Source organism: Lepus europaeus, chromosome 3 (assembly GCF_033115175.1).
Source record: "Lepus europaeus isolate LE1 chromosome 3, mLepTim1.pri, whole genome shotgun sequence".
Classification (NCBI taxonomy): domain Eukaryota; kingdom Metazoa; phylum Chordata; class Mammalia; order Lagomorpha; family Leporidae; genus Lepus; species Lepus europaeus.
Genome location: NC_084829.1, coordinates 61,511,553 through 61,526,144, shown reverse-complemented (window position 1 = coordinate 61,526,144; position 14,592 = coordinate 61,511,553). Strand labels below are relative to the sequence as shown.

Here is a 14,592-nt window from a genome sequence, read left to right as displayed (position 1 = left end):
AATATTCACTAGTGCATTATTTCCAATGGCCAAACATGAAAATGGTCCAAATGCACATCAACTAATAAATAGATATTTAAAATGTTGTGTTCCCTTACCTGTAATTAAAAAAAAAAAACTAAGTTCTGATATATTTCACAACATGGATGAACTTTGAAACATTAAAATAGGTTGGGGCCAGTTCCGTGGCTCACTTGGTTAATCCTCCACCTGCGGCATCGGCATCCCATATGGGCGCCGGTTCTGGTCCCAGTTGCTCCTCTTCCAGTCCAGCTCTCTGCTGTGGCCCTGGAGGGCAGTGGAGGATGGCCCAAGCTCTTGGGCCCTGCACCCGCATGGGAGACCAGGAGGGAGCACCTGGCTTCTGGCTTTGGATGGGCACCGTGCGCCGGCTGCAGTGGCCATTGTGGGGTGAACCAATGGAAAAGAAAGACCTCTCTCTCTGTCTCTCTCACTATCTAAAACTCTACCTGTCAAACAAATAAAAAAAAATAGGTGGAAAAGCCAGTCATAACATATTACATTTAGTATGACTTCATATGTATGAAATTTCTATATAGGTGAATCAGTCAAGACATAAAGTAGGTTAGAAGTTGCCTAGGTCTGGACTGATGATATATGATAGGAGTTGACTGCCTGCTAAAGGGAGTGGGCTTTCTTTGGAGGATGAAAAAGTATAAAACTAGCCTGCAAAGATGGCTGTACCACTCTGTATTGCCTAAAAATTACTAAATAGTTCACTTTAAATAGTTATACACTATGTGTGTGAATGATATCTCAATATAGTGCTTAAAAATAAACCTGTGTCCAAAAAACTTAAATGTTTTAATTGCAAACTGATAGAGAGTCCAAGGGTATATAGCCATATGATATAACACCATGCAGTTTTTAAAAGGAAAATGAAGAGTACTACTGATAGGGCAGTATACCAATAATTATTTTAGGTCAAAAAACAGATAGAATGGAGTATGTGTGTTTTAATATGTTTTTATTTTTATAAAAAAATATCTGCAAAATATTATTTGTTCTCCTTTCCTACTCCAACTAGATCTCCTGAAACTGATTGCAAATCATTGATTTATCAAGATGTCTTTCTCTAATGATTAGTCTTGATTTAGCATAAAAATAGCATTTTTATTCAGGTACTATTACAAAATAGTTGCTGAGTCTTGCTTCTTGTTATAATAGTGGCTGTTTTATCAGTATATTCTTTTCCAATTTTTATTATTATTTGCTTGAAAGTCATAGCAAAAGCATGAAAGAGCTCCCATCTACTAGTCTGTTCCCCAAATGCTCACAAAGGTGGCCATTTGTGAGGGACTGGCAAAGCTGAAAGCCAGCAATTCAACCAGTGTTCTCACATGAGTGGAATGAACCCACTTACTTAAGCCATCTGCATCCCAGTGTCCACATTATTAGAAAGCTAGAGTCACAAGCCAGAGTCTGGAACTGAACCCAGGTACTCCAATGTAGGACATGGCCTTGTAACCAGCATCTTAACCTCTAGGCCCAATGCCTGCCCTCATCATTATATTCTTCTACAAAGTTACCAAGAAGCAATTAAACAGATTTTTTATACTTATTATTGGGACAGAGAATAAATCAAGTATTTAATAAAGAAAGGCAAAATAAAGTCCAATATTTTACAGTATTATTTCTTTTAAAACTTTTTGAAAATTCCAACCTTTAATTTACATCTAAACTCTTACACATTAGTGATTTCTAAAATGAAAAGGAATTATAATTTTAATATTCTTTTTATATTGATGATTGTCATATTAGGACCATCTAGTTATATTTAACAAATTTGCATGTTCATTTATTTTAACCTTTATGGAAAAATAAGTGGAAATGTTAGCAATAATAACACATTTTTCTTTTAAATATATAATATTGGATACATTTTATTTATTCTAACTGGCACAGGGGTTAAATCACTGCTTGCCTGCATCCTGTATCTGAGGGACATTGGAGTCCTAGTTCCTATGCTTGTTGGGAAACAGCAGATTATGGCTCAAGTGCTTGGTCCCTACCACCAACACGGGTGACTCAGATGCGGCCTGGACCAGAAGTGCCATTTGGGGCATTTAGAAAATGAAATATTGGATGGAATATTTCTCCCCCTCTCTCTCTCTCTCTCTCTCTCTCTCTCTCTCTCTCTCTGCCTTTCAACTAGATGAAAATAAATAAACGTTTTACAAAAAAAAAAAAATAACATGACATTATTTTTCATGTAGAAAAAGAAAATAACTGAAAGCCAAGGACCATTAATGATGCTATGTTAGAAAAATGTAATTTTTAAAATATTTATTTATGTATTTATTTATTTGAAATGCAGAGTTACAAAGAGGCAGAGGCAGAGAGAGAGAGAGAGAGAGAGAGAGAGAGAGAGATCTTGCATCCACTGGTTCACTCCCCAAATGGCTGCAAAAAGCCGGAGCTAGGCCAACCCAAAGCCAGTAGCCAGGAGCCTCTTCCAGGTCTCCCATGCTGGTGTAGGGGCCCAAGGACTTGGTACATCTTCTACTGATTTCCCAGGCCATAGCAGAGAGCTGGATCAGAAGTGGAACAACTGAGACTCGAACTGGTGCTCAGATCGGATGCTGGCACTGCAAGCGGCAGCTTTACCCACTATACCACAGCTCAGGGTCCCTAAAGTATGATCTTCATAACATAAAATATATCTGACTAAAGTTGCCTTCAAAATTTGATTTATGATCCTGATGTTTTAATTGATGGATCAATTGATAGTAATTATTTTTGCATAATCAGTTAACAACTGAAATGTGCAACATATTGATTTTTTCAGGTGAGACACAGATTCCCTGAACAGCTACAGCAGAAGAAAAAAGTAGTGACATTTAATTCAGTCTAATTTATTCCTGAAAACGAGGTGATTGACTGCAGTTCATGAAGTCCATGGCAAGTGTTAGATGAAATGGTGAAATCATTCAGAAACACTAAAACTGAAAATTAAATTAGAATATGGAATACTGTGTAATAAATCCAATGTAATTCATATCAGTACTTGTCATTTAACTTGAATAAAGTTCCTTAAAGGGTCAAACTTAAATTTAGTACAACTGGAAGGAGTATCCTAGTTTAGTAGAATGAAAACAGGAAAAGTTGGACTAAATGATTACATCAACATTAACAAATCTGTATATTTATAAAACTAAAGAGTTATGTAACAGAATCAAGAAATTAACTGTGACAAATTATTTTTCATTTGTTGTTTGCCTTTTGTTAGTACTGTGATGCATTGGAGGTTTACAAGAATTATTCAAATTCACTGACAAAATATTTATTGTAGAGTCTCCTAGGAGTCAAGTACAGTTGTTAAGAATAAAATGAAGAGCAGAGGGGATTTGTCTATCCTTCATAGAGATCGCAATCCAGAGAAAAGAGAAGAGGGTCAGGTTCAGCCATAAAAATAAATAAATTGTTACAACCTGAGCTGAACACCATAAAGAAGAATTTCAGGTTGTAAAAGGATTGTAAAACAAAAGAACTGACCTGCACACTAAGATTACATCAGTAAAATGTTTTCATGAGTTGTTATTTATTTTACTTTCTTCAATTTTTTAAATAAATAGAAACTGGTGTACATAGTAGATGCAACAGTAGCTGTTAAAGTTTTAATATTATTCAGAGAAAATTTTTGAACTGTCTTATTTTGCTAAAGTTTCCTCATTATAATATATAAAGCAAAATGTGTTTAAATTTTAATTTTTGTTAGAGCAAGTATTTTTAGGTGAAAAGATGTCCCTCATGATAATATTAAGTGAAAATTCCAAAAGCACTGCTTCTCAAACATACAGAGCAGTCATGAGTATGCTAAAGATGTTAATTCAACAAATATTTATGAATTTTTTTAATCATGGCTAAGGATTTCTGCCAAAGTTAAAATCTGTGAGTGGAGAGAGGGTGGAGAAACCATGGCCACAGCCTAACAGCAGAGGCTGCACATAAAGTAACTATACTAAAACACATTAAATGTTCTAGTAATGGCACAAACGACATCTAATGAAATTTTTAGATACGAGAAAAATCACATTCGTCTTGGTGAGCATAAGCACCCAGGAAGGCTGTGTAGAAGAAACAAAGAAGATGTAGTCTTGGCAATACATGTGAAATTAAGATAGGAGGAGAACAATGCATAGAAAGGTGTTTGAACAAACTTTCATAATTAAGACAGTTCTAGGTATTTAAGGAATATGAATCTCACTTGGACTGAGGCAATTTAAGGTACTAACGAGGAATCATGATGAAGTAGACTGGAAGAGCAAAGAGAGACTGGATTGTCAGGGGTGAAAATAAAGAACTTCAATGTGTTTCAGAGGGAAATTGTTCATTTTCATTAGGGAAGAAAGAAAACATATATAGTAAAATGTGTGAAATAACATTACATCATTTGTGAGCTTTTCGAATGTACCTTGAATAATTTCTTAAAATGAAAGTTTGGAAGATACATAATTCCAGCAATCAAACTAGAAATAATTCAAGATGAGAAAAATTTAATCAACAAAATGCAATATGGTTTGATTTCTTGATCTTAAGCTCATTAAAATTTGAAATAATAAAAAGAGGACTATGTTAGGTAAAAATTCTGATTCTTTTTCAATTCAATTTTGAAAGCCAATTATTACAGATTTCTTACTGGAGGTTCAAAAATCGAAGATAGTTCCATGGTTTACCCAGAGTCTTATTACGTGACTCAGTCATTTTCATTACTGACAAAACCCATATTTGTAAAACAAACATGATAAAGTTATTTTCCACCTTGGATCAATGGTATATCACTATTATTATTGTTAGTTCCTCTTTGAACCAATTTTTCTATGATCTGTATTTAAGTTCCTAATACTTTTTAAAGTATTCTCTGTTCTGTTCTGTTTATAAATTACAGATCCCAGGATTTGGCTCTGTCTCCAGCAACCACTTTCATCGCACCTTCTGGTACAACACAAGGGAATGATTCCAGGCCGACCTCCCTAGGCCCCTCTCCTGCAGCGCCGTCTGTCTGCCAGGAGGCTACGTGCCACCACGGAGGCACTTGCCGACCCATTTTCCTCTCCAGTGGCAGCTACGCATTCCGGTGTGACTGTCCACTGCGTTTCACAGGCCGCTTCTGTGAAAAAGGTAATCAATCTTCATTATCCTCTCTAATTCTTTTTAAAACTTCTCCAGAGGGTGGAAGAGATTTGAAACATATTGTGCACATCCTGATGGACATTAGCATAAACAAGAAACATCTGTACAATTTTGTTTAAAAATGCAGTCAAAATACTTAAGTATTGCAGAAGCAAACCTAAGATTTTGTTTTTGCATGAGGGATGCCATTCCAAATATATTTGCAATTGCCACATAAAATAGGAGTAAAAACTCAAATGTAGTGTGATCCATAGTTACTTCTAAAATTATGGTAAATTCTTCCTTTGTTACTATAGAGATAATTAGCTTCTGCACTATTTTTATGGATTGATTGATAATCAAATCACTACATTTTTATGTTTCATAAGCAGATACCCATATTGAAATTATTTTAAGAATGTATTCCTCTCTCTCTCTCTCTCTCTCTCTCTCACACACACACACACACACACACACATTGACCTTATATCAAATAAATTAAACTAAATAGATATTTTTTTTTTCTAAAAAGTGTAGGCCAGCAGGTTAATACTTCATGTGGGATGCCTGCACATCAGAGTGTCTGGTTCTAGTTCCAGGCATTTTGCTGCCCCTCTAGCTTCCTACTGACTTGACCCTGGGAAGCAGCAGGTGATGACTCAGTGGTTGAGTCCCTGGCACCCACTTGAGAACCTGAGTTAAGTTCCAGACCTCTGGCTTCATCCTGGCAACAACCCTGGTTGAGTAGTGAACCAAGACTGATTCTCCACCGCCCACCACCATGTGTATATGTGTCTCTTTGTCACTCTGCCTTTCAAATAAATAAGAATAAACTTTAAAGAGTATATTATTTGATACTTAAGAACATGATTTTAGCATTAATGGTGCTATTTATGAATCAACACAAAATTTTCCCTGTTGTCAACATCAAATAGCCTCCTAAGAGGTTCAGTTAATTAGAGCAATTCTGGACAATAAAGCTAGAAACGCCCGGGGCATATTACAGACATTAGGTTCTGACACTGCTGATTGCATGTCCCTACGCTGGTAGCTGAAAAATGTCGTTCCTGTCTATGTAGATTTAATCAGTAGTTTGACTGTGGACACAGGGATGGAAATGACTATTGGATTATATTTCAGATTGCTGAGGATTTTATTACATGCCCAAGACTGTATTAAATAATTCCCATTTCTAATGCTAAAATGTAGGCCCTCCTAAGACTAATTGAAAGTTACATAGATGTTATCCAAAGTTTTCCAAATAACCTTGTGTGACTGCTATGAATGTTTTAAATTTCAACCAAGCAAGCAAGCAAATACAGAGACACGGTGTATTTTCATGCTCATTTAAAATTATCATGTAAATATTATAAAGTCTATTTTTTAACGAGAGATAATGTTGGAGACACATTACTGGGGCTTGATTTGTGGGCAAATAATTCATGTGCTGCAAATTTCATGACGCTTACCTTCTGCTAATCAAGACCATGGATGTTACATTCTATGAGTAGAGGTCTAGGGGGATAATTTGGGGTGTCAATCTTTTAAATCCACACTTACCCATTTAAATCCCAGAAAGGGCTATTTTCTTTCTTTAACTTTGTGGTACATAGAGTCTCAGACAACTATCATTCCTACCATCCTTAAACTATGCTTTGATATTTTAATGGATTTTTGGGGGAATGAATATTTATTTATTTGACAAACTGAAAGAGAGTTTATGTCCATTGGCTAATTCCCCACACTTGCACTATGACTGGGGTTAGGCCCAGGTGGTAGCTGGGAGCCAGAACTCAATTCAGATCTCTCTCCAGGGTGCCTTGAACCCATGTGTGAACCAACACCATGACCTGCATGATACCCATTAGGAGGGCATTGTAATCAGGAGCCAGAGCCAGGCATGGAACGCAGACATTCTGGTGCAAAATGCATTCATCTTAGTGGCTAGGCTAAATACCAACTCCATATTTTTTTTAAACTTTTATTTAATGAATATAAATTTCCAGTGTACAGCTTATGGATTACAGTGGCTTCCCCCCCCCCCCATAGCTTCCCTCCCACCGCAACCCTCCCCTCTCCCGCTCCCTCTCCCCTTCCATTTGCATCAAGATTCATTTTCAATTCTCTTTATATACAGAAGATCAATTTAGTATAAAGATTTCAACAGTTTGCACCCACATAGAAACACAAAGTGAAACATACTGTTGGAGTACTAGTTATAGCATTAAATCACAATGTACAGCACATTAAGGACAGAGATCCCACATGAGGAGCAAGTGCACAGTGGCTCCTGTTGTTGACCCAACAAATTGACACTCTAGTTTATGGCGCCAGTAACCACCCTAGGCTGTCGTCATGAGTTGCCAAGGCTATGGAAGCCTTCCAAGTTTGCCGACTCTGATCATATTTAGACAAGGTCATAAAAGACAGAGTGAGGATAGTAACCAATGATCCTAAAAGTGGCATTTACCAGGTTTGAACAATTATACAGCATTAAGTGGGGAAGAGGACCATCAGTACACACAGGTTGGGAGTAGAGCCATTGGTGGTAGAGTAGAGGTTATGATTACAAAGGAATGAGGCCCAAGTGCACTAGGCAGGGCCTAGAACAAAGGACAGAGTCATTATTAGAGGAGCTAAGAAAGGTGCTGTCTAAGCTACAATTAAGTTTTCTGATTGAGAGGCAAATAGAACCTGATAGAAGGGGCTTGATAATAATCTGGTGGGCTTTAGGCCTTGTAAGTTAAGAGGCCCAGACCTATCTATCTCTTTACATGGGGTATATCCTAAGGGAGGTGTGAACCTCCTAGGGGAAGGCACTCTGTTGACTTTCATTACTTGGCTGGGCTGGGAGGAGAGCTGGCCAGGTAAAGGCAGGGGGCATCTCTAACAAGAAATTTACAGTTCTGCCTGCAATGTTGCTGACCCTACTTGACCATCCCCTCAGCTGCAGTGGTCACTTTGGAAGTTGGGCTGAGTGAAGGGCTTTTCAGCTTGGAGCCAATAAGATCTGTGGCTCTGACCTGGCATCCTTCGACTCCAGGGCAGGTCCATTTCCAGTGATCCAACTCTTGGCAGAGCTGCCAGGGCTCTTCACAAGCTGACTTCTGCTGAAGCCCAGGCTTACCACATTGAAAGCCACTGCAGTGGACTGGCCTGTTGGGTCCCCTATGGCTCTATATTAAGTGGACTGTCTGCTTTCAGTGGAGCCTTAGAGGCTTGAGATGAGTGTGGCCTGAGAGCTGTGTTTGGTTCCTCAGGGTTGAGGGTGTGTCAAATATGACACTCCCAGTTTAGGCTTGGTAAATCAATTCTTTCTTTCTTTCTTTCTTTTTTTTTTTTTTTTTTCAAAAGGGAAGTAATTCCCCACAGCTGAACATAATTGGGGGTAGTTAGCAGGTGAATGATATACCCACAGGAGCCAGAGATTAGAAGCTCTTTCCCAAGGACCACACAGGGAATCTGTGCTGCCCTCAGCATGGCGGAATAGGAAGGGAGCACACTGATAGTCTGAGAGACACAGGTCAAAAAAAGTGGAGATACTGCAGGGTCAAGGAAGAGTAGGGGATGAAACAGCAGAGGAAACTCTTCTGGAACTAGTGATTCACAGTGAACCTGCATGGAGAGCATGAGAGCCCAAGTTCGGGACACCAGCAGCAGACTCAACACACCAGCGCTGGAATGCGAGGTAAGCCGAACCTCAATAGCCCGAGACACCAGCGGGCAAGCGGAAAGAGGAGACTAGAGGGAACGAGGCTTGAAACCCCGTGGGGAAAAGTTCACCAGGCTAACTAGAAGAGAGAGAGGAAAAAAAAAAAAAAAGTGACCGATACGGACACGAGTTTCTCTCTCTCCGCTCACCCCTCAGAGGCTAGCAAGACAAAGAGCAGGCGCCATTTTGGACATACGTCATAAGCAGGGCGACCTCAGGTCTGCACCGGCCCTGAGCCTAGCAGAAACACCTGACTCTGGGGGGAGGGGTGAAATAACAGGAGATTAGGATCTAACTTGGCAACCCAGTGGGAGACTGCAGGAGAATTGGAGCCCACACTGAGGGCAGCAGAGATTCCCTGTGTGGTCCTTGGGAAAGATTCATTTTCAATTCTCTTTATATACAGAAGATCAGTTTAGTATATATTAAGTAAAGATTTCAACAGTTTGCACACACATAGCAACACAAAGTGAAAAATACTGTTTGAGTACTAGTTATAGCATTAAATCACAATGTACAGCACATTAAGGACAGAGATCCTACATGACACCAACTCCATATTTTAATGTTAGTTTATCTGCTGCCAATGGCACATATTAGAGTAAAAATGAGATTGTGAACCATCATTTCTCTGTGATCCGCTGAATCCTCACCTCTCTCCCCTTCAAAGTTTTTCCTTAGAGTAACCTATGCTTTTCTGAGAAAGAAAATAAATCCAGGCTTATTGGGAATTTAAATCCCAGGCTTAGCTGAGGTTTAATTGTATCTGCTCTTTGGGGTGGCAGACTATAATAAATTGACTTCAAGTAAAGAATTGGTAATCTCATAATATTTGCTGGAATTATTTTATATTATACATATTTTATATCATTTTATAACATCTGTATTTTAACTGTTTTCCTTTTAAATTTACAATATTTTAAAATAAATTGAATGATGTTTTGCTAAACATTAGGTAACGCATTATAGAATATTTGAATTTAAGGGCATAAAATCAAAAATAGTGAGTGAGGTTTTTATTAATAACCATTACCAATTCAAAATTGTATTTCTAAAAGGCACTTTAATTCAGTAATACTTGAGGTATATCGTACACTAAAAATGTACACTAAAAATGTACACTAAAGGTATATGGTACACTAAAAAGTCCAGGCAAAAGTGTTGTGGGATGGGTGTGTCCAGGTTCTTCTCTCTAACACTAAAAGAAATTCAAGGATAAGACTTAGGTAAAGATTAGGAAAAAAAAAGGAATGTTTAACTTACATGCAATAGCAAAGTACATACTCGGGATGAATTGCATGCTTGCTCAAGAAAGTGTTGCACTCAACAAGGTTTGGAGCCATCTTTTTATGTGATCTCAAGGCACAGGGAGTGGTGTATAAAGTGGGGCTTAATTGAATATTATATTCCCATAAACAGTCAACATCTAAAATTACAGTAGTCCTCTTTCTATGTTATCAATTAGCTATGGTCAACCACAGTCTGAAAATATTATATAGAAAATTCCAGAAATAAACAATTCTTAAGTGATAAACTGCACCGTTCTTGCCATCCCACTGTTTCCACTGAGAATAAGAATCCTCCCTTCGTAGACTCTGTATGTTGTGTGTGCTACCTATCCTTGGGTCACTTGGTAGCTCTTTCAGTTATCAGATTCATCATTGTGGTGTCAACAGTGCATGTGTTCAAGTAACCCTTACTTTACTTAATAATGAGTGCAGAGCACAAGAGGCAATTCAAGTATGCCAAAGAGAAGCTGCAAAGTACTTCCTTTAAATGAATGAATGAAAGTACACTAAGATGTTTTGAGAACTCATGAATAAAAAAGAAGTTCATTTAACTTACAATTGTTCTATTTTTAAAGTTATTGTTAGTCTCTTACTGTGCTTAATTTATAAATTAAATTTTATCATAGGTGTGTGTATATATATATAAATATGGAAACACTTTAGTATATGGAGTGTTCAATGCTAACTGCATAAAGTGGGGGTCTTGAAAGACATCCCCTATGCATAAGGGATAAGGGAGGACTCCTGCATATGAGCTTCTCCTTCAGGAAGGAAATTTGCTTAATATCACCGTGGGAGTTCTGATTTACCACACAGTGTACTGAGTGCTTCATGCATCTTATTTCGCTTAACCCTCAGAATAACCTAGCTGAAGTCGGCCCTCTAAATTACTACCATTTACAAATGAGCAATCTAAAGCTGAGAGTTGTTAAATTACTCACTCAAGGTCACACAGCTTGTACATGGTAGAAATGAGATTAGAAGTAATCTTGGCTGACTCCAGACTTCACGTTTAACCACCCTGCTATATTGCTGCACTAGTTAGAAGATCAAATTTAATGTGATGGCATGACTTAGAATTCTGAAATTGTCTCACTTTTTTCATTAGTTTACAGAAAGCATCTTATTTCAGAGAGAAAAGAAACTTTTCTTTAAGAATAAAAATTTCAAAAGTCATAAAACCAAAGAAGTTAATGTTGATCTATTAAAATCTTAATGAAGATTGTATTAATGGGATTCATCTAAAATTAAGCTGAAAAAAACACGTACGTGACCAAGAAAGTAGTGTGTCTGCATGGCACTATCTGTAATAATTTAAGTTAAACTAAAATATAAGAAGTAGATATAAGACTATTTGGATTTTAGAAAAGTCCAGATATAACTGATGAAAGAACAGAACTCTCCAAAAAATACATAATTGCCTAGACATCAGATGTAGAGATAGGTTGGAAATTGATTTTTCTTCACAAGTCTTGCTCCTTTTTACTTCCAGTTAATATACTGAACCTGTGAAAGAATGCTAAAGTACTTTATTTTAATAGCTTTGATGTTTCACAGAAAAATGGAAGTGTAAATTACAGTACAGGCCTTAGCTAAAATAGCACTAATTTCAGTAACAGACAAAGGGTTTAGGGATATGGGACTCAGTAATGGGTCACCCATACACATGTTTCCTGTCTCCTGGGCATTACATCATATGTTCTACTTAATCAAATCATCCATATCCAATCACCTAATAATACTGACTTATAGAATTAGTTTGATTTAATATGTTCCCTTTTTTTCTCAACGCATGCTATCTTAATTCATATTAGTAAACCTCATTGTCTACTTTATCCTAATGGTCCTGCATCTCACCAGGGGAAACATAAGAGCATACATTCTTGCCTTGTTTTATATGGCTGCAGGCAGGCAGATGGCTGTCTCCTACTGTAAAGTTCAGAATGACAGATTTAGAATATCAGTGCCTTGTGCTGGGTGAAAGCGTATGCCTCTGACTATTAATTATAGGATTAACGTTTTTAAACAGCTCCATACTCTTTAGTATTCTATAAAACAGTTTTATAAATAGTGCAATAAAGGAGTATTTAAATGCCATGCTTTAAAAGCAAGAAATCATTCGTTTTATTGGATATCCTGTCTGTGTATATTCCATATATGTTTAAAGGTTAACTGTACTGAGTAAATTGCAAACCTGGAATAAAAATGATAGGTTTTACTAGGTGTTTGGTTTTGTTAAATAAAAAGACTGCCTTGATGTCTTTGTTTTTACCATAACTAGAATACATTTTCAAAGGCATATTAGAGTAGTCAGGATTTTTTTTCATGAACTTTGTCAGGTGGCTGAGTCTCAGACATTCCAGAGCCCAGAAGTCAGAAAAACAGAGCACTAGTCAGGCTCTTAGGACAGTGAGTTATCTCCTCTCTGTAGAACTGATGGTCTGCATCATCAGAAAAGGATCAAGCAATAGGTGTCTGCCATTTCAAATATAATACCCCTGTCTGAAAATCTCTTTAAAAGCAGAGCAATGCTGCTGCATAACGTTTAGTAAATGACAACTGCTGAAATATTAAGATGTGACATTGAAAATGGATGGGGATAGAAGTCAGGGAGATGGGCTGAAGGAAGATAAGATTACATATCATCAGAAACAGATTTCATATTTAGGGCACGAGTAGGCTGGAGGTCTCCAATCTGTGTTGCTAATCTCCACTACCAGCTACTGCAGTTTTCCATCAGGAAGCACCATATCAGCTGTTAGGAAAAGATAGCACTCCCACCATCTTGGGCTTGTTACCATGACCTACAAAAGTCCCAATTGGGTGAAATAAACATTTGGGCAGAGCTATGTTTCCTGCCTTAAAGGAATAAGACAGAATCCATTCCCTTGCCTTTTCCAACTTCTAGGGTTTGTCTGCATTCGTTGTCTATTGAACCCTTTACCCACCTTCTCAGCAAATATTGATGGTTCTAATCTTTCTCAGATTCTGTCACTCAGACCCACTCATCTATCTCTTTCCTATACTTTAGCACCCTTGAGATTACATAAAACTCAATGAGATAACACAGGATAAACCCCCATATCTCAAAGTAGGATATTATAACTTTTATTTCCATCTGCAACTTCAATTTTCCTTTACTATGTATGAAGAAATATGCACAGATTGCATGAATTAACTTGTAGACATTTTGCTGGGGTGATATTATTCTGCCTACAGTGAGACTCTGATCATCTTCAGGCTTACATGATCCTACAGAAAAATAAGTACACTAAGTGGATATCTGGTGCTCAAAGAATCAAGAGAAGTAGGTGTAATCATTTTAGAAAATGCACAGGAGGATGTTCTGGAAGACCAAGCCACAGAATCATAGTGAAGTCATCCTAGAATAGGCTGGTCTGCATACCACCATTGGACATGAGCTCAAACTGTTACCATGGTCTGAGTCACTTGTTCAAGATTTAAAGTCACAGGAAATACTAAAGTTGTCTTATTGGCAAATCTCCACCACATGCCAGTGCAGGAAAGAGAAAAGAGGAATAAGAAGGGGCATCTTTCCTTAGCTTCCTAAAATATTAGCTAGGCCAGGCAACCCACCAGGCTCTAACACAATAGACCTCTTCGTCATTTCCACACAAAATATTATCATTCATAAATTCATAATGCACGTGCACACACCAACCCACACACATTCCTTATGGTTGAACATCAGTTCTCTCTATTCTTTTTTTAATTTTTTTTTAAATTTTTTTTGACAGACAGAGTGGACAGTGAGAGAAAGAGAAAGAGAGAGAGAGAGAGAGCGAGAGAGAGAGAGAGAGAAAGGTCTTCCTTTACCATTGGTTCACCCTCAAATGGCAGCTGCGGCCGGCACACTGCGGCTGGCGCACTGCACTGATCCAAAGGCAGGAGCCAGGTGCTTCTCCTGGTCTCCCTTGCGGGTGCAGGACCCAAGCACTTGGGCCATCCTCCACTGCACTCCCGGGCCACAGCAGAGAGCTGGCCTGGAAGAGGGGCAACCGGGACAGAATCCGGTGTCTCGACTGGGACTAGAACCCTGTGTGCCGGTGCCGCAGGCAGAGGATTAACCTATTGAGCTGCAGCACCGGCCAGTTCTCTCTGTTCTTCATATATTACCTTGTCTTTTATCATCACTCCACGGCTCTTTATTTTCTACTTGAATCCTTGACTTTATAGCTTTTTATATTGCAAAAAGGTTTAGCAAAAATTTTTGTTGCCATTTTTTCTTGCAAACACATCATCAAAATATTTTCATAAACAAAGACCTTTTCACTCTCTCTTAACCAGTTCAGAACATCAGGAAGATTATTCCATGGATGAAGTGGAATGTTAAACAGTATTTGAAGGATGAGTTGGAAGAATTAGACTAAATAAATACATGAGAGGAACGAAAGCGATGTAGCTGGATTTGTGAATAGGGTACATGCAAGATCAGCT

General features: G+C 37.9%; 1 protein-coding gene across 1 annotated transcript in view; it reads left to right on the top strand.

Annotated features, from left to right (window-relative positions):
- EYS (eyes shut homolog) overlaps nt 1-14,592 on the top strand; it is a 1,789,541-nt gene that overhangs the window by 1,221,557 nt on the left and 553,392 nt on the right. Inside the window, 1 exon segment of the mRNA XM_062187220.1 lies at nt 4,910-5,142. Coding sequence (XP_062043204.1) covers nt 4,910-5,142 — 233 coding nt within the window.